This window comes from Anomalospiza imberbis, chromosome 5 (genome assembly GCF_031753505.1).
Source record: "Anomalospiza imberbis isolate Cuckoo-Finch-1a 21T00152 chromosome 5, ASM3175350v1, whole genome shotgun sequence".
Taxonomy (NCBI): domain Eukaryota; kingdom Metazoa; phylum Chordata; class Aves; order Passeriformes; family Viduidae; genus Anomalospiza; species Anomalospiza imberbis.
The window spans coordinates 3,495,631-3,522,054 of NC_089685.1; the positions used below are offsets into that span (position 1 = coordinate 3,495,631).

Sequence of the window (26,424 nt, forward strand, 5' to 3'; positions counted from 1 at the left end):
CTCTAGAGCCTTCACAAATGTCCTTCAGACAAACTTCAGTAGAACAGGCCAGGCCAATTGCAGAGGAGAAAAAGAGGCAATTCCTGTCATTGGTAATGAGTACAGAGCAGCAGGACAGTATTTGGGGAAGGTGAGCCAGAGAAGGAAGCCACATGACCCACTCCAGAGGAAGGCTAAGTGTTTTGAAAAAATTAACAACTTCATCTTATCCACAGCAACCTTAGCAACTCATCTAGTGTTGCACCACTGCAGCCTCCCCATTCTCTCTTTTTGGAGAATCATAGAATAGTTTTGTTGGAAGGAACCTTAAAGACCATCTCAGCCTGGCTCCCCTGCATGGACCAGGCCGTTTGCCAATAGACCAGCATGCTCCAAGCCCTGTCCAACCTGGCATTTTCCTCCTGCACCTTGGACCCTGGCCATTCAAAAAAATCTTTGAATTTGTTGATTTTTTCCAGAGGCATTTTTCGAGTATTTAGTTCCCCAGGACTCTTAGAAGTTTCAAGTCCCTCTCAGAGGCTGATCCATTTGTAACTTCTTTTCAGTGATGCTGCAGAAAATTCTCCCTTATCCAGATCAGCTCTGAGACACATTCTCAGCACTGCTGTAACAGATTCCATTCGCATTGAGTACTTTTTGCTAACTGAGCAAACCTGTTCATCCTTGAACGAACTGCAGACCTCCCAGGGAAACCCCAACTCCAGGTCGGCTTTCCTGACACATCTCCCTGTGTATGGGGTTAGAGGAGGTAAACTCTGATGCTCCAGGACTGGGGTACACCTGTAGCAACCACACATAAAATCACAGAATCACAGAATCACAGCGGGGCGTGAGGGGATCAAGGGAGAGCCCTGAGCAGATTTGGGCTGTGGAGACAGGAGGAAAGGGAAGCAGATTTGGCAGGGGAGGTGTCTCACCAAAGTCATCTTTCAATCTGAGGAGGGGGAAATGCTCCTTGTCTCATGCATCCATCCATGCTCCCAGCACAGGCTGCAGGCTGGATCACAAAGGTCACAAGTCGATCTGTGAGCAGTCACATTCTGAGCTGCTTGCTCTTTAAAGCTTTTGCATTCATGCCGAAGGGGCGTGTGTATGATTTCTCTCAGATTCATAGCTTTTCCTACACTGAGATGACAAAAAATGGGATCTTGACCATCAGAGACTTCTGCTCCCAGGAAATCTTCTCCATTACTCCTGTTCCCCATTCTAATACCTCTTTCTCTTTCCCTGTCCAGCTCATAGATAAAAATCTAAATTTTAAAGAGATGGAATGGGATCGGGTCCTCATAGAGCAACATGAGATTTCCCCAGACAAAATCAAAGAGAGCCAGGCTGTTCCTGATGACTACAAAGGACTGAAGGGTTTGGACCGTGGTCATTTGTGCCCCAATGGCCATATGAAGACTAATGAGAGCAAGATGGCAACCTTCACCCTCACCAACATAGTGCCCCAGGACAGCAGTCTCAACAATGGCAAGTGGAGAACCTACGAGCACCAAAAGATGATGGGTAAGACCAAGTACTGTAACAGCACCTACGTTGTCACGGGTGCTGTGCCTGGGAAGACCAAGGTCTCCAAAGACAGGGTTAACAGACCCAGCCACATCTGGTCAGCTGCCTGCTGTCTGGGGGAAGACACAGAGCCCAAAGATGCTTGGGGGGCCATCGCTGAGAACAATAGGAACAGGGTGGAGCTCCTCAGCCTGGGGGACCTGGAGAAGAGGTTGACCGATCTCTACGGGGAAACGGTTACTCTGTTCAACAATGCCTGTCCCCGGAAACAAAGCTCACATTCCCATTAGAAGAGGCTCGGTGGCTTTTCCCCCATGTCATAAAATCACAGAATCACAGAATGGGTTGGTTTTGATGGGACCTCAAAGCCTTAGAAAGTACCTCATTCCAACCTGCCTGCTATGGTAAAGGACCCCTTCTGCTACACCAGGTTGTTCCAAGCCCTCCCCAGCCTGGCCTTGAACGCTTCCAGAGATGGGGCAGTCAAAACATCTCTGGGTAACTTTTACTCGTACCACATCCTGCTCAGGGTAATTTACTTCTTACTTCTTTATAATATCCCATATAACCCTGCCCTCCATCCGTGTGAAACCATTCCCTCTTGTCCTGTCACTGCATACCCTTGTCCAGAGACCCTCTCCAGCCCTCACAGAAATCCTTTAGGTAAGGGAAAAATGTCCTGGGCAGCGTCTGTGCTGCTTCCTTCTCTGGTGTGTTTCCAGCTCTGTCCCTCAGGGCACCTCCTCCTCTGCTCAAAGGCACAAAGCTGTGGGCAGAGCCTCCAGCTGCTTTGCTTTGCTGCCCCTCACAGGAGAGAGCTCTCAGGAAAGAGTCTTGTCCTCCTCAGCTGTCCCCAAGAGTGTGAGCTGATTTGTCCCTCACCTCCTTAGCAAGGCTGTGGGACCAGGGCGACTCAGGTTACCCAGAGATCTTGTTTGGAGAACTCCATGTCTGATGATACCCACACCCCAACAATACATGATCCTGGACAACCTGCTCTAGCTGATCCTGCTGCAGCAGGGAGTCTGCACTAGAAGATCCTGAGATGTCCCTCCAAAACACAACAATTCTGTGACCCTGTGATCCTGGGACATGCTTTTGGCCCCTACCTTTGAAACTGCACCTTGAGAGCAGCAGCTGTTGTCTCAGACAGGCAGGCTTTGGCATCAGACACACAGAAAGCTTTGAGCAGCCAAAGCTAAATTCCTGTGGTGCACTCCTTGGACACCTTCATCCTCTGCTCTGCTTCTGAAGCTTTTCTGCAGATTTATGGGAAACTGATTTGGGCAAATGTATTCAATGGTTGTCAGAGATCAGTGTGTGCCACATCATGGAGTTTGCAAGAGCTTACAATAAAAGTTATTTGCTGCAGTGCTGGATTGCTGGGTCACATCTTCTATAAACCACAAGTTGCTTCCCACTGAAATTTCTGCAACCACCAGTAAAGTCACAGCGCCCAGAGCATCCTTGCAGGACATGGGGTGTGCAAATGCAATCAGAGGATGCCATAACACCCACACAAGTGTCAGCAGCAGACACCAGTTATTCTCCTGTGAATGGGCATGAACAAAGTGGGCCAGGGAGCCAACAGCTCATACAAGCTGTGTCACTTTCAGAGGTGCCAGCTTGGGACTGGACTTCTCAGCTCAGGAGCTGCTGTTCATCGTCCTACTGGGTCTCACTGCTCAGCCAGGACCAGCCTGTTTGGGGGCTGCACTAAAAGACAGGTTCTGGTGCAGGTGCAGAGTGAGGCAGCCCCATGCAGGTGTCTCCAGGTGTGCTGGTGTCCCCACTGTGACTGCAGCCAGCAGAGCTCCAGGCCTGCCTCAGCTGCATAAAGAGGTGCACCCTGGGCCACTGCAGCTGCCCTGAGCTTTGGAGAGCCCCACTGGGGCTGGCTGATGTGCTGCAGGATCCTGGGCAACACCACCCCCACCTGGGCCAGCAGCCAGAGGCCAGGCCCATTCCCCAGGGCAGCTCTGGGGGCTCTGCACACCTGAGCACAGGGCACCAGATGCCAGGGCGGACACGGGGCACTGCCAGGGAGCGCCATGGAGTTCTGCTCCTGCTGCCTGCAGCTGCTGTGGGCACAGCAGCAAGAGCCCTGCCTTGTGCCATCTGGGCTGCACAGACACCTAGGAGAAGATTTGGCTTTTAGGAGAGCAAAGTGAGCACATCACTCTCACCCCCTTTGCTGGACAGCTCCTGCCATCCCAGCTCCTCTGCCTGGATGGAGTTTTTTCTGCTGGCATCAAATGCTGACACAGCTCCTGATGGGATAAAAACATCAGGGTGGTTTCAGGCTGAGGCACCTCTGCAGACATCTCTGCTGTACCTCAGGGGGCTCCATCTGATGAGCTCACCCACCTCTGCACACTGGCTGGGGCTTGGGACCACACTCATGCTCACCATGACTCATGCCACGCCTCACTGCCCTCGATTTCCAGGCACTGGAATCACAGGCTGATTGGCCAACTGTCGTGGTTTGGCACTGGGCAAACAGCAGGCACCCACAAAAAGTGCTCACTCAACCTCTCCTGCCACAGCTGGACAGAGGAGAAAAAAAAATTTCTGAAGGTCTCATGAGCTGGGATATGAAGAGGGAGAAAAGACCCTCAATGGCAAAACTTGTTCAGCTTAGTGATTGAAAGTGAGTTTATTACTAACATCATCTGAAGAGGAAAATGAGAAGTCAAATAGCCTTTCAAAACACCTTTTCTCCCCTCAACCCTTCCCTCCTTCCCACCAACAGCACAGGGAGACAGAGTGCGGGGTGTCGGAGTCCAGGACATCCCTCTGGCTGCCCTGGATGTCTCAAGATCCTGGCAGGGATCTCAGAGACCCTGGCATGAAGTCAAAAACATCTGTGGCTTTGATTTTAGCCTGTGGAAAGCTGTCAACTCTGGATGAGGAATTACAAGTCACAAGGGTTTGAGTAGTGTAATAGGTAAATTGGTACCAGGTGGAAAAGGAGAAATTTGGGGATTTTAGACTGTAATTCAGGGGCATAAGATGGAGGAATCTAGGTGTGACTTAGCCCTTTTCACCTTCTTCTTCTCCTCCATGTCTTGGTGTGATGGTGGCACTTTTCTATAGGTTTAAGGCAGAGATTCACTGCCTCACATAGGTGATGGGAATTGGTGTAGAAATTGTAAACATACACACGTAGATTTCAGTATATAATGTGGGAGCTGCTGAGGACTTGAAGCCACACTGCTATGGCTTCTGTACTAGGCGGTCCACGGCACGTCAGAGAGAAAATATTATAGATAAGAAGAAATAAACAACCTTGAAAACACTGTTGGAAGAATTCCAGACTCCTTCTTCGGCTATTGGGCTAGGGGAACAAGGACTTTTAGGATTTCGGGGTCATTCCAAGCAAGCAAACCCTGATAGGGAGGGTTTGGTCTGTTCATCACCTGAAGTTTTCTTCCAATGCTCAGGGAGAGGAGTCCCTCCCCTGCTGCACCGTGGGGTCCCTCCCACGGGAGACAGTTCTCCTTGAACTTCTCCAGTGTGGCTCCACTCTCACAAGCAGCAGTCCAACCAAAACTGCTGCAACCTGAGTCCCTCCCACAGGCACACAGTCCTCCCAAAACTGCCCTGGCACGGGTCATTCTTCCACAGGGTGCAGTCCTCCGAGGACAGGCTGCTCCAGCGTGGGAGCAGGGGACCACTCTCATCACTGTGACTCCCACTGGATCACAACCTCGTCCACGTATCCTCCCACTCCAGTGTGGGCACCTGCGAAATGGACTGTGGGTGGATCTGGGAATCCCTCATGGATCCCCATGGGCTGTGGGTGGATCTGTGCATCCCCCGTGGATCCCCATGGGCTGTGGGAAGATCTGTGCAGCCCCTGTGGATCCCCATGGGCTGTGGGTGGATCTGTGCATCCCTCGTGGATCCCCATGGACTGTGGGAGGATCTCTGCAGCCCCTGTGGATCCCCGCTGGCTGTGGGTGGATCTCTGCAGCCCCCGTGGATTCCCACTGGCTGTGGGTGGATCTCTGCAGCCCCCGTGGATCTCCATGGCCTGCAGGGGAACAGCTCCTTCATCATTTTCTCACCACGGCCTACAGAGGAATCTCAGCTCTTGTGCCTGGAACACCTCCTCCCCTTCCTTCTCCACTCACCCTGGTGTCTCCATGTTCTTTCCCTCACATGTTCTCACCTCCTCCTCTTCTCTGGCTGGAATTAAAACTGCACACCCTGCTTTGTTTTGATTTTCGTCTTTAATAGTTTATTGCAGAGGTGTTACCTGCCTCTCTAATTGGCCATGCTGTGGCCAGCATCACATCTATCTTCAGAGCCATCAGGACTGGATATGCCAGACATGGTGGAAGTTTCTAGCAGCTTCTCACAGAAGCCACCTCTGTGGCCCCCCACTACCAAGAACCTGGCTGTGCAAAACCAACACACCAACCCCATCAGTGCCAGCTCTATCAGCTTCTCGGGCTCTTCCCAGGACCGTCACCCCTGGCAGTAATCTGAAATGCCCTGCCATCCACAGCAAGCTTGTGAAACACATGGGAAACCCAACAGAGGAAAGGATCCGCTTGGACTCTGCCTTATTCCATGTCTGAGGACGGTTGCTTTCCAGCAGTTCCATCAGTGCTGGGTCACTGGGGAGGTCCCCCATGCCTGGAGTTTGGCCATTGTGACACCCATCCACAAGAAGGGCTGGAAGGAGAATCTGGGGGACGACAGGCGTGTCCACCTGTCCTCGCGTCCCAGAAGGGTTATGGAGCAGATTGTCCTGAGTGTGATCACACGGCAAACACAGCATAACCAAGGCATCAGTCCCAGCCAGCAGGGGTTTAGGAAAGGCAGGTGCTGCCTGGCAAACCTGATCTCCTTTGATGACCCAGTGACCGGCCCAGTGGATGAGGGGGGAGGCTGTGGAAGTGTCTACCTGGACCTCAACAAAGCCTTTGGCACCGTCTCCCACAGCATTCTCCTGGAAAAGCTGTCAGCCCATGGCTTGGAGAGCTGCTCTCTTGGCTGGGTCAGGAACTGTCTGGATGTCCAGGTCCAGAGTGTCTTGGTGAACAGTGCCACATCCAGCTGGCGCCCGGCCACAAGCGGTGTCCCCAGGGACCAGTGTCGGTCTCGTCCCGTTTAAAATCTTTACTGATGATCTGGATGAGGGGATCCAGTGAACTCTCAGCAAGGTCACGGATGATCCCAAGCTTGGTGGGAGACTCAGGCTGCTGGAGGGCAGGAAGGCCCTGCAGAGGGATCTGGACAGGCCGGATCCACGGGCCGAGGCCACCTGTGCAGGCAGCGCAGAGAGAGGCCATGAAGCTGGTGAAGGCCCTGCAGGGTACGGCCTGTGAGGAGCAGCTGAGGCAGCTGGGGTTCTTTAGCCCAGAAGAGGGGGCTCTGAGAGATTTTTTCTCTCTACAGCTCCCGGAAAAGGAGGTGTAGCCAGGTGGGGCACAGCGTTTAATCCCAGGCAACCATCGAGACAATGAGAGGACAAGGCCGCGGCCTGCACCAGCGGAGAGTCTGGTGGGACATCAGGAGGAATTTCTTCACATAAAGGGTGGTTCAACATAGGAATGGACTGCCTGAGGATGTGGTGGAATCCCAGTCCCTGGAGACTGGATGTTGCACTCAGTGCCATGGTCCATTGACCAGGTGGTAACTGTGCAAAGGTTGGACTCCACGATCCAGAGGCCATTTCCAACATAAAAACTCGGTGCTTCTCACAGGAACCCAGCTTGGAGCTGAGCAGAGGGCTGCCCCTGCTCCACAAGCATGCTGCCAGGCACCTATCATCAGGAATTGCTCCTGTTTTCTGCTCAGCCTGCTGTGAATGGGGAATAGGAATGGAGCCTTTTGCTGAGCTCAGAGCTGGTCCATGCCCACGGTGGGGTGGGAAGCACCTGTGTTCCCTGGGAAGATGCAGCTGCGCTGACATGGGAGGGTAATTTTGCAGGTTGCTCTGTGTCTGTTCATCTTTGGGGAGAGCTCTGAGCTCCAGTGTGTCACAGGGACTATAGCCACTAAGGGAAAATTATGTTTGCTGAGAGCTGTGAGGAGACACTGAGACCACAAGCCACTTCACTTCAGAGTGGGTTTGGATCATGCACCTGGCTTAGTCCTTTTCCAGCAACACCAAGGGTTCTCATTCTGTGGGCTGAACATGTTGCCATCTGCTGTTCCAAAAGAGAAGGAAACAGGAGAATGAAGAGAGTGACGTCTTCCTGCCTCTGCTTGAGAGAGCAGCTGGGCAAAGCTCCTTTGGTCCATCCAGAAAACAAATTTTCCTGTTTGGCAACCTTTATAAGGTTACACCTCTGATTTCTGAGGAACTGCTTATCTGTTGTATATCTGGGTGGCTTTCTGTTACACTCCCTGCACTGTGGTCCTCACTTCCTGTACCTGGGCAAAAGGTCTCTTGCTGATGAGCAACAGCAGGTTGGCACAGGAATATCAGCCAAGAACCTCTGGGGGTCAGGTGAGGAGGTGTTTGTTCAGGAATGCTGCTGCCCAACTGCTGTGCCACACACCTGAAGATGCTGCAGAGAACATTCTGGACAACCTGCTCTAGCTGATCCTGCTGCAGCAGGGAGTCTGCACTAGAAGATCCTGAGATGTCCCTCCAAAACACAACAATTCTGTGACCCTGTGATCCTGGGACATGCTTTTGGCCCCTTGCTTTTGAAACTGCACCTTGAGAGCAGCAGCTGTTGTCTCAGACAGGCAGGCTTTGGCATCAGACACAGAGAAAGCTTTGAGCAGCCAAAGCTAAATTCCTGTGGCGCACTCCTTGGACACCTTCATCCTCTGCTCTGCTTCTGAAGCTTTTCTGCAGATTTATGGGAAACTGATTTGGGCAAATGTATTCAATGGTTGTCAAAGACCAGTGTGTGCCACATCATGGAGTTTGCAAGAGCTTACAATAAAAGTTATTTGCTGCAGTGCTGGATTGCTGGGTCACATCTTCTATAAACCACGAGTTGCTTCCCACTGAAATTTCTGCAACCACCAGTAAAGTCACAGTGTCCAGAGCATCCTTGCAGGACATGGGGTGTGCAAATGCAATCAGAGGATGGCATAACACCCACACAAGTGTCAGCAGCAGACACCAGTTATTCTCCTGTGAATGGGCATGAACAAAGTGGGCCAGGATGACAACAGGTCTTACAAGACTTCTTCATGAATCCAGGAGCCAGACTCTCAACTTTGATGTCTTCACTCTTGAACCTTTGGTGTGTCGGCCTGTGCAACAAAGAGTTCAACGGGTTTTGTGCTTTCAGGTATAGGTGGGATTACCCCACTTTTCCCCTGGGGAGGGGTTTCACACTTTGTCATGCATCACTTTGGAACTGGGGGACACTTTGGTGGTCTTTGATGGTTTATGGCCCCTTCTGAAGATGTGACCACTGTTGGGCCTTGCTTTGTTTTGTCACTTGGGCCTCATCAGAAAAGATTAATTTGCTCCACCTCCACCAGATCTGCTTCTTCTTGGCCTTGTCCCTCATTCTGTCTAATCCCCACTTTGTTTAAGGTATCAATCCCAGGTTGACAGAGACAAAAGAAACCACAGGGCTCAACCAGTTTGTTCAAACAAACTTTAGTCTAACACACTGCTTCTGGATATTTCTCGTTGTAACAACCAACTCATCATTCTACTATTCCTGGAATTTTGGAAATGGCAGAAAATGAGTCCAGTTTCATTTTGAGTGAATGAATGATCATTGAATGACAAAACATTTTACTTTGGAGAGAACCTTAATGACCAGCTACTTCCATACCCTCCCATGGATCGGGACCCCTTCCTCTATCCCAGGTTGCTGCAAAGGATAACCTGGCCATGGTCACTTCCAGGGATGGGGCAGTCTCAGCTTCTCTGGGCAGCCTGTGCTGGGGTTTCACCCACCCCCACAGTGACAAATATCTTCCTCATATGCAGTCTAAACCCACACTCCTTCCATTTCAAGCCATTTCACCTGGTCCTAATGGCGAGGTTTAACCCCAGCCAGCAGCCCCGCCCCACGCAGCCGCTCCCTCACTCCCAGACCACCAGGATCAGGGAGAGAACTGGAGGGGTAAAAGCTGGAAAACTCATGGGTGGAGATAGAGGTAGTTTAAGAGGGAAAGAAAAAGCTGTGCACACAAGCAAAGCACATCAAGGAATTCTTCCACCATTTCCCATGGATAGAAAGGTGTTCAGCCACCTCCAGGAGAGCAGGGCCCCATCCCACCTAACAGTTACCTGAGAAGACAAAACCCAGCACTCCAAATGCCCCCTCCTTCCTCCTTCTTCCTCTCACTTTTTATCATCAGCATGATGTCACATGGTCTGGAATATCCCTCTGGTCTGGTGGGCTCACCTCTCCTGGCTGTGTCTCCTCCCAACCTCCTGAGGACCCCCAGCCTCCTTGCCAGCCTGGCAGCACAAAAAGCAGAAAAGGCCTTGACTCTGTGAAACCTCTGCCCAGCAATAACAGAAACATCTCTGTGTTATCAACTCTGTGTTCAGCAGAACTCCACAACACAGCCCCATACCTGCCATTGTCAAAAAAATTCACTCTGAACCCAGCACACCCATCAGCTCCATGCCCTTGTGCAAAGGATCTCTCCAGCTCTCCTGTAGACCCCTAAAGTACTGGCAGGTGCCCGGAGATATCCCCAGAGCCTTCTCCTTCCCAGGCTGCTGGGATGAAGCTGATACAAAGCCATGGCAATCAGGACAGAGAATATTTGTAGCCTGGCCATAGGAATGATGTTCTGGGAGGCTGCAGGAGAGCAGACTGTGAATATCTGAGTGTACTCAGAGACAGGCCAGTCCATCCAAAGTCACCAGAGATGTTCTGCTGGGAACAGAAACACGTGGAGGTGCTGGAGCAGCAGCAGCTGCAGCTGGTGGGATTGATAAAATGACCAAGGAAGTCACCAGACCCTGTTAGCTGATCCTGACATACCATGCTGCCAGTCAGCAATCTTGGAGGAATTCTGTGGAAACTATGACAACCAACTATCAGCACATTTGAGGGTGGGTGTGAACATAACCCCTGAATGAAAATAGAAAACTTCACTATTCTGTGGAATTCCCTGTTCATAAGGAGGAGCAATTCATGACTGGGTATATATTGCAGTGGCACTCCTGGGGATTCAAACAGTTCTTTCTCCAGGGAGAAGACAAAAGGAACAGTTCTGCTGCCTGTTCTGAGACTCTGCTTCAAGGTAAGCTCTTGCTCCTTCCTCACCATTGACTCCAATATTCAACATCTTTCCTGAGTTTCAGAAGAAATGTATATAGGCAAAGCCTGTGCTGGAGCTGCTGCGCTCCAAGGAGCAATCAGAGCTTATGCATGCACTGAATCTGGCAGCACTGTAGTATTTTCTGTCAGTCAGGAGGGCAAGGACAGAAGGAATGATTGGGGAAAGAAACTCAAGCGAGCTCACCTGAAAATGAATATCAAACTATTGAATAAGAAGGAAGGGGGAGATTATTCAGTAATAAAACTCCACCCGTGACCTTGCAAAAAACTTCTGGACAAACACAGGTGTGGTCTGAACACCTGGGAAAATTTACTCTAAAGGCTTCTTGGGAAATCAAACAACTGTCTCTTCCTGGAGAGCATATAAACCCAGACCGTCTGAGACTGCAGCAGAGGCATTTGAGACTCCTCTGCCACTCTGGGGCTGTGAGCAGAATCCTGTGCCGCTCCTTCTCACGGTAGGTTGTTTTCTATGTATCTGTTAAGTTAGCTATTAAGTTAGTGAGATCTCTTTTAATTTCATGGAGGGGTCATGCAGAAGGACTTTTCACACACTTCTCTGCTTGATTTGGGGCAGCTATGGGCATGCTCTGCAGAGTACTGTAAAAAATCCCGACTTGTAGTTCCAGTTCTCAGGTTCCAGCCCATTGGTCACCACATTCCTGGTCCAGGGATGAGAAAAACGTCCACATGTAGGACATAAAGCTCAGAGCAGGGCTGTGTGCAGATCAACATCCTGAATCCAGTGGAAATGGACAGATGAGGGTCGGGGAATAGAAGAAGAAAAGAGCAAGTGTGCAAGGTGACTTGTCAAGCCTTCAGCAGTCCTCAGCTCAGACCCTTCCCCGGCCAAGGTGGGCGTTGTGCTTTAGAGGCTGTGGCAGCTTTCTCTCCCAGGAACCCTTTGCACTGCCTGTCCCAGCTGCCTTATTCCAAATGCTGATGATATTAAATCACTCCAATGAGTGTCTGGCAGTGCAAATGGAAGCATCCCTGCTATCTCAAACCTGTGCTGCCTCTGAAAGGTGACAAAGCTTGCTTGCCAGCATCCCAGGGAGCTGGTCATCAGTTTTCTCTATAGGGAATGACCTTACTGACTGCTTAAAATCACGTGAGCAATGAGAAAGACAAAATAGGACAGGTGGCTGTCCAAAACTTCCTGCAACAGTGCCTTTGACTGTTCAGGGAAATCAATCAGCAGAGCTGAAGATGGGCATCAGCAGGAATCCCAATCAAACAGGGGAAGAGCTGCCCCTCAGTGCTTGCATTGCAGCAGCCAATGTGCTGATATGATAGAGGTGTTACCCCCATGCTTGCTGCTGCCATCTGCTTGGTCCCTTCATTCGCTCTCTCCATGTGTCTGCAAGTTCAGAGTCTGGGGTGGGATAACGTGGAAATGCAAGGTGAGCAGCAGGACACCCATTGCCCAGTGCCAGGTGAGAGGCAGGACCCCGGGTGGATCATTTGGGGTTCAGTATTGGGTCTGACTGGAAGAGCTGGGTGTCTGTGTGAACCTGGATGGGGCCAGAGACATGTAGGAAGTGCAGCATTGCTGTTCTTTGCCTGCCCAATGCCCCAGGAGAATAAAGCCCAGCTCAGCTTTGCAGGGGGCTGAGCAGAGTCTGTGCCCAGCTGCAGGTGTCTGCTGTGGGAAGGTGCTGAGAGCAGGAGGGCATGAGAATGGCCTGAAACTGAGTCAGGGAAGAATTAAGCTGGATATCAGGAAGAGGTTTTTCACCCAGAGGCTGGGTGAGCCCTGAAATAGGCTCCCCAGGGAAGTGGTCACGTCACCACCCCTGCCTGAATACGAAATGTGTTTGGACATTACTGTCAGGCACATGGTGGGATTTCTGGGGCTGTCCTGTGCAGGGCCAGAAGTTGGACCCAATGGTCCTGATGGGTCCATTCCATCTCAGCTTCTTCTGTGATTCTATGAGATCAAGTCTGGGAGTAGGGGCTTCCTGGCCCTGTTTTGTTGAAGGCTTTTTTCTCCAGTGCCAGTGCAAAACTGAGCTCTTGACCAACTGAGGTAGGTTGGAAAAGGTGCCTTGTCCCAGTGCCATATCTGAGTTTCATGATAACCTTGCAGTGAGAGCTGTTTAGGCATTGGGTGGGTTTGGAACACCCCTCAGACAGACTATGCCCCCATCATTGCCTCCTCTGGGCACCTAAAACCTATTTTAGATTTCACCCTCTCTTGTGAAAAAGGGAGATTTGCTCAAACCTTTAGTGTGGGTTCAGTCTGTCAGTGCCACATGAAAGCCAAAACCCTTCTCAGTCTGTTGGTGTCCCGTGGTAAGGAGCCTTCACTGAGCAGCTCTCTAGGTTGGAGGGTTTGACTGACTTGTTCAGAGTCACAGACCAACCAGACAAACCCCTCCTGGGTCTCCACACCTTTAGCCACTGCCAGAAACCGCCAGCGCCCCTGAAGGACTCACTGTAACTGTTTACAGAATAACACTATTAATAAAACTGTGACAGGCTGAGGTTTGAGGCTTGCCAGTGAAAGTATCTGAAAAGATATTCAAAGTGAAATATTAATTCAGAACAACATACTAATAAGCTTTAATCCCCAACAAAGGCTGGCTTGAGGTAATCATTCAGCAGGCATAAAGTAGGATTCTTACCCAATAGGCATCCCTAAGGGAGAGAAGGCAGGTTCAGCCCATCAACTGATCCCAGAAGTAACAATGGAGTCTTCCGTCACTTCTCTCCATTTTTAATTCACTTTTATACTATTTCTTTACACTTAGGTGGCATTTGCATGTAGTCATACATCTTTCTCAGTGAGGGGCTCTCATGCCTTGGGGGTGGATATCTCAGTAAAGTACCTGCAGTAACCTTGGGTTGGGGATGTGCGTCAGTCCCAGGAGAGGAATTTTGCCATGGTTGCTGATTCAGCAGCAGGACATCTTCATTTGTCTCCCGTGGTTTACAGTTGCCACACAGATGATCAGCCAGAAAATACCACCGAGGTGTCTCCTCTGCAAGGGTTTTGACAGATCCTGGCCATGATGTCTCCACTTCACTCCACCTGCTGTTTAGGCCCACCTTAGATTTAGTGCTCTTTGTGTGTGGAAGGCCAGGTATGCTGACTGTGTTTCATCCAGGGACAAGCAACCATATTTTCCCTGTAACTTCTCTACCATTATCCTTTTATCCCCAGTCCTCTCCCTGCACAACCCTATAGCACTGATGATTTTTCCAGATCCAGGAGAACAGAAGTTACCCCCTCCTGGGTCTCTTATAGTCCCCTCCTCTGCATTTGCCTTCCAGGAGAGCAAGAGGCCCTCACTGAAATCCTCCCACGATGCTGGGGCTGCTGCTGCTGCAGGTGCTGGCCAGCTGCCTCTGGCTGGGACACAGCGAGGTGGTGACATCCTTTGCAAGTTGTCCTGAGTTCTTCTATGCTGGGACCACCCCAAATGATGGCCTGAATCCAAAGAACGCATCCTGGATCTGCCAGCGCTTCAGGAACCAGTATCACTATGCCACCCTGTACGACAGAGACAACAGAATTCCAGTGTACTCTGCTTACAAATACGAGCCTGGAGATGTCAAGAAACCTCCAGAGTGGTGGTTAGTTGAGCCCCAGGTGAGTGTCTCTCTTACAGCACATCACCCTCCAGCCACTCAGAGCTGCAGCATTTAAATTACCACTTCTATTTCCTAACACCCCACTACACACATGCAAATGGACACACAGGATGGGAAAGCCCTCATTGAACTTCAAACCCCTGCACCACATGGCTCCTCTGATGCATCTGACACATCCGCAGGAGGATGAGATGCATCACATCCCAAAGGTGCCCAGCTCTCTGCCTTCACCTGACAGGAACAGCAAATCAGATTACTTTGCTTTCATTCCAAAATCAAATGCTTCCCCTCCCTGTGCCCTGCTGTGCTGGGTGGCCAAGTGATGGGAGAAGGCATCCAGGAGAGGCTAAACGTGAGGGACCAACAGTCCTGCTGGGATCTGATCCCCACTTTGCCCTGAGCAGTTCTGCATCCCTGACAGAGTTTATCTGCTCCCAGGGAAGAGTCAAACAGGCTTTGTGAGTGGTGTTAGAGAAGTGAGGAGGAACTCAGAAGGGGGTGAGATGGCCCAGGGACAAAGCCTTGGGCGAAAAGGCACTGGAGATGAGAGGGTCAGGTTAGCTGTGGAGGCATTTCTGGAGTGACATTTCAGGCAGTGGAAAGTGAGGAGCATCTGTGTCACTCCAGTCAGAAGGGTGAGATCTCCATCCATGGGCAGTGACCCCTGAGCACCTTTGGCTCAGGCTTGGGCCAGAAGGATCCAGCAGACAGACAGAACTCCACAAGCTCTAGAGCCTTCACAAATGTCCTTCAGACAAACTTCAGTAGAACAGGCCAGGCCAATTGCAGAGGAGAAAAAGAGGCAATTCCTGTCATTGGTAATGAGTACAGAGCAGCAGGACAGTATTTGGGGAAGGTGAGCCAGAGAAGGAAGCCACATGACCCACTCCAGGGAAGGCTAAGTGTTTTGAAAAAATTAACGATTTCATCTTATCCACAGCAACCTTAGCAACTCATCTAGTGTTGCACCACTGCAGCCTCCCCATTCTCTCTTTTTGGAGAATCATAGAATAGTTTTGTTGGAAGGAACCTTAAAGACCATCTCAGCCTGGCTCCCCTGCATGGACCAGGCCGTTTGCCAATAGACCAGCATGCTCCAAGCCCTGTCCAACCTGGCATTTTCCTCCTGCACCTTGGACCCTGGCCATTCAAAAAATCTTTGAATTTGTTGACTTTTTCCAGAGGCATTTTTCGAGTATTTAGTTCCCCGGGACTCTTAGAAGTTTCAAGTCCCTCTCAGAGGCTGATCCATTTGTAACTTCTTTTCAGTGATGCTGCAGAAAATTCTCCCTTATCCAGATCAGCTCTGAGACACATTCTCAGCACTGCTGTAACAGATTCCATTCGCATTGAGTACTTTTTGCTAACTGAGCAAAACTGTTCATCCTTGAATGAACTGTAGCCCTCCCAGGGAAACCCCAACTCCAGGTCGGCTTTCCTGACACATCTCCCTGTGTATGGGGTTAGAGGAGGTAAACTCTGATGCTCCAGGACTGGGGTACACCTGTAGCAACCACACATAAAATCACAGAATCACAGAATCACAGCGGGGCGTGAGGGGATCAAGGGAGAGCCCTGAGCAGATTTGGGCTGTGGAGACAGGAGGAAAGGGAAGCAGATTTGGCAGGGGAGGTATCTCACCAAATTTACCTTTCAGTCCTAGGAGGGGAAATGCTCCTTGTCTCATGCATCCATCCATGCTCCCAGCACAAGCTGCAGGCTGGATCACAAAGGTCACAAGTCAATCTGTGAGCAGTCACATTCTGAGCTGCTTGCTCTTTAAAGCTTTTGCATTCACGCCGAAGGGGCGTGTGTATGATTTCTCTCAGATTCATAGCTTTTCCTACTCTGAGATGACAAAAAATGGGATCTTGACCATCAGAGATTTCTGCTCCCAGGAAATCTTCTCCATTACTCCCATTCCCCATTCTAATACCTCTTTCTCTTTCCCTGTCCAGCTCATAGATGAAAATCTAAATCTTAAAGAGATGGAATGGGATCGGGTCCTCATAGAGCAACATGAGATTTCCCCAGACAAAATCAAAGAGAGCCAGGCTGTTCCTGATGACTACAAAGGACTGAAGGGTTTGGACCGTGGCCATTTGTGCCCCAATAGCCATATGAAGACTAGCGACAGCAAGATGGCAACCTTCACCCTCACCAACATAGTGCCCCAGGACAGCAGTCTCAACAATGGCAAGTGGAGAACCTACGAGCACCAAAAGATGATGGGTAAGACCAAGGACTGTAACAGCACCTACGTTGTCACGGGTGCTGTGCCTGGGAAGACCAAGGTCTCCAAAGACAGGGTTAACAGACCCAGCCACATCTGGTCAGCTGCCTGCTGTCTGGGGGAAGACACAGAGCCCAAAGATGCTTGGGGGGCCATCGCTGAGAACAATAGGAACAGGGTGGAGCTCCTCAGCCTGGGGGACCTGGAGAAGAGGTTGACCGATCTCTACGGGGAAACGGTTACTCTGTTCAACAATGCCTGTCCCCGGAAACAAAGCTCACATTCTCATTAGAAGAGGCTCGGTGGCTTTTCCCCCATGTCATAGAATCACAGAATCACAGAATGGGTTGGTTTTGATGGAACCTCAAAGCCTTAGAAAGCACCTCATTCCGACCTGCCTGCTATGGTAAAGGACCCCTTCTGCTACACCAGGTTGTTCCAAGCCCTCCGCAGCCTGGCCTTGAACGCTTCCAGAGATGGGGCAGTCAAAACATCTCTGAGTAACTTTTAATTGTACCACATCCTGCTCAGGGTAATTTACTTCTTACTTCTTTATAATATCCCATCTAACCCTGCATGCCATCCGTGTGAAACCATTCCCTCTTGTCCTGTCACTCCATACCCTTGTCCAGAGACCCTCTCCAGCCCTCAATGAGATCCTTGCAGTACTGGACTCTCAGGAGTCTTCTTCAGGCTGAACATCCCCAGCTCTCTCACCCTCTCTCCAGAGCAGACATGCCCCAGCCCTTGGAGCACCTTCATGGCCTCCACTGGACTCCACTCCAACAGCTTTTTATCCCTCTTGTGCTGTTCGCCCCAGAACTGGAGGCAGCACTGCAGGTGGGCTCTCCGCAGAGCACAGTAGAGGGGGGACAAATGTCCTGGGCAGCGTCTGTGCTGCTTCCTTCTCTGGTGTGTTTCCAGCTCTGTCCCTCAGGGCACCTCCTCCTCTGCTCAAAGGCACAAAGCTGTGGGCAGAGCCTCCAGCTGCTTTGCTTTGCTGCCCCTCACAGGAGAGAGCTCTCAGGAAAGAGTCTTGTCCTCCTCAGCTGTCCCCAAGAGTGTGCAGCTGACTTGTCCCTCACCTCCTTAGCAAGGCTGTGGGACCAGGGCGACTCAGGTTACCCAGAGATCTTGTTTGGAGAACTCCATGTCTGATGATACCCACACCCCAACAATACATGATCCTGGACAACCTGCTCTAGCTGATCCTGCTGCAGCAGGGAGTCTGCACTAGAAGATCCTGAGATGTCCCTCCAAAACACAACAATTCTGTGACCCTGTAATCCTGGGACATGCTTTTGGCCCCTTGCTTTTGAAACTGCACCTTGAGAGCAGCAGCTGTTGTCTCAGACAGGCAGGCTTTGGCATCAGACACACAGAAAGCTTTGAGCAGCCAAAGCTAAATTCCTGTGGTGCACTCCTTGGACACCTTCATCCTCTGCTCTGCTTCTGAAGCTTTTCTGCAGATTTATGGGAAACTGATTTGAGCAAATGTATTCAATGGTTGTCAAAGATCAATGTGTGCCACATCATGGAGTTTGCAAGAGCTTACAATAAAAGTTATTTGCTGCAGTGCTGGATTGCTGGGTCACATCTTCTATAAACCACAAGTTGCTTCCCACTGAAATTTCTGCAACCACCAGTAAAGTCACAGCGCCCAGAGCATCCTTGCAGGACATGGGGTGTGCAAATGCAATCAGAGGATGCCATAACACCCACACAAGTGTCAGCAACAGACACCAGTTATTCTCCTGTGAATGGGCATGAACAAAGTGGGCCAGGGAGCCAACAGCTCATACAAGCTGTGTCACTTTCAGAGGTGCCAGCTTGGGACTGGACTTCTCAGCTCAGGAGCTGCTGTTCATCGTCCTACTGGGTCTCACTGCTCAGCCAGGACCAGCCTGTTTGGGGGCTGCACTAAAAGACAGGTTCTGGTGCAGGTGCAGAGTGAGGCAGCCCCATGCAGGTGTCTCCAGGTGTGCTGGTGTCCCCACTGTGACTGCAGCCAGCAGAGCTCCAGGCCTGCCTCAGCTGCATAAAGAGGTGCACCCTGGGCCACTGCAGCTGCCCTGAGCTTTGGAGAGCCCCACTGGGGCTGGCTGATGTGCTGCAGGATCCTGGGCAACACCACCCCCACCTGGGCCAGCAGCCAGAGGCCAGGCCCATTCCCCAGGGCAGCTCTGGGGGCTCTGCACACCTGAGCACAGGGCACCAGATGCCAGGGCGGACACGGGACACTGCCAGGGAGCGCCATGGAGTTCTGCTCCTGCTGCCTGCAGCTGCTGTGGGCACAGCAGCAAGAGCCCTGCCTTGTGCCATCTGGGCTGCACAGACACCTAGGAGAAGATTTGGCTTTTAGGAGAGCAAAGTGAGCACATCACTCTCACCCCCTTTGCTGGACAGCTCCTGCCATCCCAGCTCCTCTGCCTGGATGGAGTTTTTTCTGCTGGCATCAAATGCTGACACAGCTCCTGATGGGATAAAAACATCAGGGTGGTTTCAGGCTGAGGCACCTCCGCAGACATCTCTGCTGTACCTCAGGGGTCTCCATCTGATGAGCTCACCCACCTCTGCACACTGGCTGGGGCTTGGGACCACACTCATGCTCACCATGACTCATGCCACGCCTCACTGCCCTCGATTTCCAGGCTCTGGAACCACAGGCTGCTTGGTCATCTCCATCAGTCCCTCCTTTATGAAATTCCTAGACTCTTCCCAGGACCTTTACCCTTGGCAGTGCCCAGAAATGCCGTGCCCTGCACTTCATGCTTGTGAAATCCTTAGGAAGCCCAACAGAGAAAGGAATTGTCTGAGTCACATCAAAATCCCCTTTCTCCAGTACTGCAATCACAACAGAGTTTACACTTCCCTGCATTTGCTTAGTTTAGTTCTTGGGAAAAAACTCAAGCCTAGTCACCTTGAGAACTAACATCAAATATATTAAGTAGAATGGAGTGGGAGCATTGTGAATAACAAAACCCCTCCCCAGACAGTGCAAAAATCCTCTGGACAAACACAAGTTTTGGCAGAACTCCTGGACAAACTCACTCTGAACCCTCTTTGGGAAATCTCACACATCTTCCTTCCAGGAGATCCTATAAAAATAGCCATTCTCAGACTTCAGCAGAGACATTTGAGAGTCCTCTGCCACTTTGGCAGAAATGCCCTGCCTTCCACAGCAGGCAGGTGAAATACTTGGAAAACACAAACACTCTGCTCAGCTTGGCTGCTGCCTTCCCACAAGTATCAGAGGTGTTTCTGACAGGAATCCAGCTTGGAGCTGAGCAGAGGGCTGCCCCAGCTCCACAAGCATGCTGCCAGGCACCTATCATCAGGAATTGCTCCTGTTTTCTGCTCAGCCTGCCGTGAATGGGGAATAGGAATGGAGCCTTTTGCTGAGCTCAGAGCTGGTCCATGCCCACGGTGGGGTGGGAAGCACCTGTGTTCCCTGGGAAGATGCAGCTGCGCTGACATGGGAGGGTAATTTTGCAGGTTGCTCTGTGTCTGTTCATCTTTGGGGAGAGCTCTGAGCTCCAGTGTGTCACAGGGACTATAGCCACTAAGGGAAAATTATGTTTGCTGAGAGCTGTGAGGAGACACTGAGACCACAAGCCACTTCATTTCAGAGTGGGTTTGGATCATGCACCTGGCTTAGTCCTTTTCCAGCAACACCAAGGTTTCAGATCACAGAATCCCAGAATCCCAGAATAATGAGGTTGAAGAGACCTCTAAGATCATCAAGTCGTACCTATGCCCTAACACCTCAACTAGATTATAGCACCAAGTGCCATGTCCAGTCTTTTTTTAAACACATCCAGAGATGGTGATTCTACCACCTCCCTGGGAAGACAATTCCAGTACTTTATTATTCTTCCAGTGAAATTTTTTTCCTACTATTCAACCTGTACCTTCCCTGACGTAGCTTGAGACTGTGTCCTCTTGTTCTGTCAGTTGCTGCCCAGTGGAAGAGACCAAACCCCACCTGTCTACAACCTCCCTTCAGGAAGTTGTAGAGAGCAATAAGGTCACATAAAATGCATAAAATGATTGCATTAAATGAACCAGTTGTCAAGTGCTGTTCTGGAGGAGAAGGAAACAAGAAAATGAAGACATTTGCATAACCTGGCCTCTGCTGGGCAAAACTCCTTTGGTCTACCAAGGAGTATCTTTGGCTGCCCATTAGGAAGACAGCCTGGGAACTGCTTCCTGGTGCTTTGCCATCCCCTGGGCAAAGGAGATGCCATCCCCATCTGCTGGGTTGGACACATGGAAGCTACTAGATCTCTCTCATGTAGGCAGGAAATGTACACAGTGTGGTTCTGCATGAAACACGTTCTGTTTGTGGCACTGCCAGGCAAATTTCCAGCTGCTTGTCCAAGGAAAATGCACATCTCTTCATCTCACCATGCAGGGAGAGGCTTTTTCCTTGGAACTGATGATCAAAGACATGGGGGACAGTCCCGAGTCTCACAGGAGGCCCCCCTGGAAGTTTCCTGTCTTAAATTAAATGCTAATCTAGAAAAAGGAAAAAAAAAACTACTACTTTCACTAGTCTAAGTGCTTGATCTTGCTGGGAGCTTTTAGAAGAGAAGAAGTTAAATTTATCAAAACCCAAATGCTTATTCTCATGTGTGATTTTCACATCCAAAGTCAGATTAAGTCATTAAGTCAATATTAGATGTTTTCTTAACCATCTTAGTCTCTGGATACAAAGGCCACACTTATTGTAAAAGTTTTATAAGATTAAACCTCCTTTGATTTCTGAGGAACTACTTATCTGTTGTGTACCTGGATGGGATACTGTGAAGTTACTCTCCAGGTACACAAGAACCACCAAACCTATTCAAACTAATTACACAAAGGAGAGCTTCCTTGTTTTGTTTTGTTTTGTTTTTACTGTTGCTCTTGGTTATTGTCTGAGTTCTCTTCCAATGGGATTTACAAATTCAGCTTTCACACAGTGACTGTGCAAATACTGGAGCTCCAACAGCCAACAACAAAACCCAAACATATAAAGTCTATTTGCACTTTCAAATAAAACCTTCCCTGGTGGATAGCATACCATTTAAGAGTGGCTCACAAAATTATCCAGGTGATTATTTATGTCTGTGTAAACAGCAGATCCATTCTAAGGAATATTCAAAGGCCATGACAACACAAGCTGCTTCTGAGAATCCAGGTTACATTCACATTTCCTTTGAAAATAACAATTGCTTCAGCAAAAGAAGTCTGATTTTACTTGACATTATTTTTTAGGAACTGGTGATTTGTGAGTCATTGTAAACTCAGAGCCTCAAAAGGCTTCATAATCTAAAGAACTTTCCAAGAAGGCAGATTCATGTATTGAAGAGAACTAAGAGGGAAAATATACTCAAGATCAGCCTGATCTGTCTCAAGTGCTGGAGGGATGGTTTTGCTGTGCCAGTGGGTTTTGAGGGGTTCTGCTAGTAGGTTTGAGGTGTTTTACACCAGATGCTGAAGAAGTCCAGAAAATGCCAACACCATTCAATGGCAGTACTGTACCTTGGGAGTGCAAGTTGCCATCCTTTTGTTTTTCTTTTCATATGAAGTTACATTTTCCCCCACTACCTTCACAAAGTATTCAAAGCCCAAAGCAAACAAAATTGTGTGATATAAATATGATAGAAAAACCTGCAAGCTCAAGAAGGCTGAACCAGTGGTTCTGAGCTGGAAGTAAACAAGTTGCTCACTGCCTCCATCCTTCAGAGAGTAAATGCTAGGAGCAGTGATTTATCTCTGTCCTTCCCTTGCTGGTTTATATGCAGATGGAATTTAATGACTATGGCTACCCAAAACCACTTTGTGTCTAGGTAAATGCTGGATCTTAGATATGTAAAAAGATTTAAAAGCAAGTGTGTTTATCTTGACTTTTGAGGGAAAAAATAAAGAAAATAAAAAAATGAGAAGGTTTGACTGCTAAGTGTCTTCCAGTTTCAAGCATGAGAAGTCTTCAGAAAACAGCAGTTTAAGAGTATCAGATAGATTGTGATTATCAGTGAGCACAGGTGAGGATGGCAGAACATGAGCCATTGACCACATAGTTTGGGAATGTATAACCCAGCTCTTGTGAATACACATGCAGATACTCCAGGTTAACACATTATATCATTTTCTTTTAACAGCTACAGAAAACTTGCTTTAAGCAGCTGTACTGCTATGGGGAAAGGGAAAAACCACTCCCTGAGGCTTCACTGAATTATGGAATGGCTTGGGTTTGAAGGGACATGAAAGATCATCTGGCTCCAACCCCCTGCCATTGGCAGGGACATCTTCCATTACCCCAGGTTGCTCCTAGCCCTGTCCAGCCTGGCCTTGGTCACTTCCCGGGATGGGGCAGCCACAGCTTCTCTGGGCACCTTATGCCAGGGCCTCACCACCCTCACAGTTAAGAATGTATCCCTAATATCCCATCTAACCCTGCCCTCTGGCAGTGGGAAACCATTCCCCCTTGTCCTGTAACTTCATGCCCATGTCCAAAGTCCCTCTCCAGCTCTCCTGGAGGACCTTTAGGCACTGGAAGTGGCGCCAAGGTCTCCCTGGAGTCATTTCTTCTCCAGGTTTAACACCCCCAGCTGTTTCAGTGTGTATCCTGGAATATGGCTGCAGACAGAGAATCCAAACCTGTCCCTCTTTAGTCCCATGAAGTGCAGCAACACACATCACTCCAGGACACAGCTCCTGCTCATGTGGCACAAGAGGAGTGCCCCTACATAATGCACATAAAACTTTCTCAGTGCCAATGGTGGTGTCGGAATTTTCTATATGAAAGCATTATATAGCAGGTAAACTCATAAAATGGAAATCTGAGAACTAGTCTTAGAATACATCTCTGTTTGCAAAGCACACATTAAATTTACAGGTATTTTCATATCTGACAAATTAAAAGCCCTCTTTTAAACCCAAATTGTGTTTTCATGTTTCTAAGTCATCTAGAGGACAGCACTGTCAAATGGAGAGTTTCCATTTGAATACCCACTGCCTGTGTGAATGGCTACTCCCTTCACTTCAAACACTGACCTCTTCAGGGTTTGTCTCCTTTCATGCCACCCATGCCCGTGGACCTTCTCAGAAGAAGAGGAGGAAGAAGGAGGAAGAGGAAATGGCTTCCTATTTACCCTTGCTGCCTGTACTTTTCTCTTCAAACCCTCCTTTTCATTCAGAGTGAAGGGACATGTCACAGAATAACAGAATCAATCAGGTTGGAAAAGAAATCCAAAATTATGGAGTCCAATCTTTGACCACCATGTGGCACCATGTGCCATGTCCAGTCATTTCTTGAACGCTTTCAGGGATGGTGATTCCACACCCTCCCTGGGCAGCCCATTCCAATGCTTAACCACCCTTTCAGTGAAGAAATTCTTCCTGAGGTCCAGTTTGAACTTCCGCTGGTGCAGCTTGAGGCTGTGTCCTCTCATCAGTGGGAGATGTGCCAGACACATCTCTCTCCCTGGGAGAAGTGCCAGACACTCACCAGAGTTGCAGAGAGCAATAAAGCCTGTTTTTTTTTTTTCTGGGATAAACAATCCCCGCTCCCTCAGCCACTCTGCATAGGACTTGCCCACCAGACCCTTCATTAGCTTCATTGTCCTTTTCTGGACTCACTCCAGCACCTCAGTGTCTTCCCTAAACTGAGGGGCCCAGAACTGGACACAGGATTCAAGGTGTGGCTTCTTCCCCAGTGCCAAGTACAGGAGGGCAATCTCTGCCCTGGTCCTGCTGGCCACACTATTGCTGTTACAAGCCATGATGCCATCGGCCTTCTTGATCACCTGGGCACAGCTGACTCAGGTTCAGCTGCTGTCACCAGCACCCCTTGGTCCTTTCCCACTGGGGCACTTTCCAGCCACTTTACCTGTAGCACTGCCTGGGGTTACTGTGGCTGAAATGTGGGAACCAGCACTTGGTCTTGTTGAATCTCATACTGTTGGCCTCCCACCACCGATCCAGCCTTCTGTCAAGATCCTGCAGACCCTTCCTGCCTTCCGGCAGATCAACATTCCCAGCATACTTGACATTATCCATGAACTTACTGAGGGTTCATGCAATAAGATACATAGTACAAATAAATCCTATTCCAACAGGAATGAAAAAAGCCATGGGAAATATAAACATCAACGTTATAGAGTGAGAATAACTCAACAGGAATACTAACCACTAAAGCAATGACACATGCACTCTACCTCAAAACAGAAAACTAGACCAAAACCTTCTCATGTCTTCTGAATTATAAGGAAGGGATCCATCCCATTTGGCTTTTGTCATATGCCATGTAAGCATCTGTAGTTAATCTGGTCAATCTGGGCATTTTTAAAGACATGCAGAGAAATAGGTCAAGACCCCAAGTCATTTGACCTGTATATATACATAAATAACTATATGTCTGTGTGTGTGTATAAATAAATACATATTCACATACATATATTACAGAATAATAATATATGCATTATTATATATAATATATATTTATTATTATTATATATATAGGCAATAGGGTGACATGAACTGCTCTCTAAAGGGATTTGTTCCTCCCCACTGCCTGCCTCAGACACAGATACTTGCATTCATCCAGGTGAAACCCATCTTACCCAGCTAAGCATGGCTAAAAAGAGGCAGAAGAATATCCAGACATTGCAAATTCCCAGTAATACAAGAACATGTCAGGTATTATGTGTGTTTGAGCCTGTCCTCAGATGCCTTTGTGCTGGGCTCTCTCACTCTGGAGCTATGAAAGGAGCTGTCAAATTAATCGGCTGCCATGATCTGCAGCATCCTTGTCTGAGCTGGAGGAATGATGTAGGAACTGTCATGGAAGGCACAAATCCAAAATAATTGGGAAGAGGGGAGTGATGAGGAATGCATGTATATAGTAAACCATAAGGGAATCCTGTCAGATTTTCAGCTGCAGTGCAGGGGGTAAAGGGGTTTAATTTCCAAGGGGAACAATTTGAGGAGAAAACTGTGCCTGCGCTTGACCCACCTGGGGAAGAGGCAGGGGGACATCAGGTGTCCCGCAAAGCTGCTCTGTTTGTGGGGAGGATGGTGTGTGGGCTGAAATGACAGTGGCACCGTTTAATGTGCTTGGGACAATGGTCCATATGTACTCCTGGTGGCTTGGGAGGGCCTGCAGTTATATTAGAGATACATCTGCTGCATGGTAGGAGGAGGAGAAGTGGGTTTGGGAAGCAGTTTCAGGCAGGGCTCTTTCCCAGTCCGTCAGTGATGGGGTGCAGTCCTCCTGTCAGCACTCTGTAGGTGGAAAGTCATGCTGTCCCCATAGAGTTAGGCTGTAACATCTTCTGCCACCTTCACACGTTGGATTAAATGTCCAGGCTTCCTCCTTGTTTGCCACTGCTGGTCTTGGGGTCGCTGGTACAATCTGGTTTCTTCTGTGGCAAGTCATTAATTTCACAAGTTTGTATCTGAATACCACAAATCCCTGGGAAGTCTTCCCTACAACAGGAAAAACACTTTATTACAGGTGGGAAGAAGCAGGTTTTCTATGGCTGCTTCTATTTTTATTATGAAAAACAACAGAGAAACAACAGAGTATTTTTTGCAGATGACACCATTTAGGATCTCAGTTACTCTTTCATTTGCCAGTTACTATTTCATCTGGCACTGGCTATTTCACCTTTGTTCCACCACAGATCCAGTACAATGTAGATCATTCTTGACACTTTTTCACATAGTATATTTTCAGAAATCCTACAATGGCCCAGGCAATCTGCACCATGGTTGACTATCTTTACTAAAGCACATTTCAAAGCATTGCTTACACTTTATATGGCTTTATCCAGCCATGAATTGACAAAAATACACTTC

At 49.2% G+C, this 26,424-nt stretch overlaps 3 protein-coding genes across 10 annotated transcripts in view; 2 read left to right on the plus strand and 1 right to left on the minus strand.

Annotated features, from left to right (window-relative positions):
• LOC137473607 (endonuclease domain-containing 1 protein-like) overlaps positions 1 to 1,850 on the plus strand; it is a 55,230-nt gene extending 53,380 nt beyond the window's left edge. For 2 of the 4 annotated variants that reach the window (XM_068189400.1, XM_068189399.1), the window contains exon 3: positions 1,236 to 1,850. In XM_068189400.1, the coding sequence (XP_068045501.1) occupies positions 1,236 to 1,802 (567 nt within the window). In that variant the 3' untranslated portion in view covers positions 1,803 to 1,850. The remainder of the gene's footprint in view (positions 1 to 1,235) is intronic. The other 2 variants (XM_068189397.1, XM_068189398.1) reach the window with 2 other exon arrangements.
• Positions 1,851 to 10,596: 8,746 nt separating this feature from the next.
• LOC137473606 (endonuclease domain-containing 1 protein-like) overlaps positions 10,597 to 26,424 on the plus strand; it is a 38,794-nt gene continuing 22,966 nt past the window's right edge. The window contains exons 1-4 of one of the 4 annotated variants that reach the window (XM_068189394.1): positions 10,603 to 10,710; positions 11,109 to 11,206; positions 14,025 to 14,343; positions 16,304 to 18,161. In XM_068189394.1, coding sequence (XP_068045495.1) covers positions 14,059 to 14,343; positions 16,304 to 16,870 — 852 coding nt within the window. In that variant the 5' untranslated portion in view covers positions 10,603 to 10,710; positions 11,109 to 11,206; positions 14,025 to 14,058 and the 3' untranslated portion in view covers positions 16,871 to 18,161. Of the gene's footprint in view, positions 10,711 to 10,812; positions 11,207 to 14,024; positions 14,344 to 16,303; positions 18,162 to 26,424 lie in introns of those variants that run through there. The other 3 variants (XM_068189395.1, XR_010998892.1, XM_068189393.1) reach the window with 3 other exon arrangements.
• IL2RA (interleukin 2 receptor subunit alpha) overlaps positions 25,022 to 26,424 on the minus strand; it is a 30,653-nt gene continuing 29,250 nt past the window's right edge. For both annotated transcript variants that reach the window (XM_068189409.1, XM_068189408.1), the window contains exon 8: positions 25,022 to 26,052. The gene's annotated coding sequence lies outside the window, so the exon portion shown is untranslated. The remainder of the gene's footprint in view (positions 26,053 to 26,424) is intronic.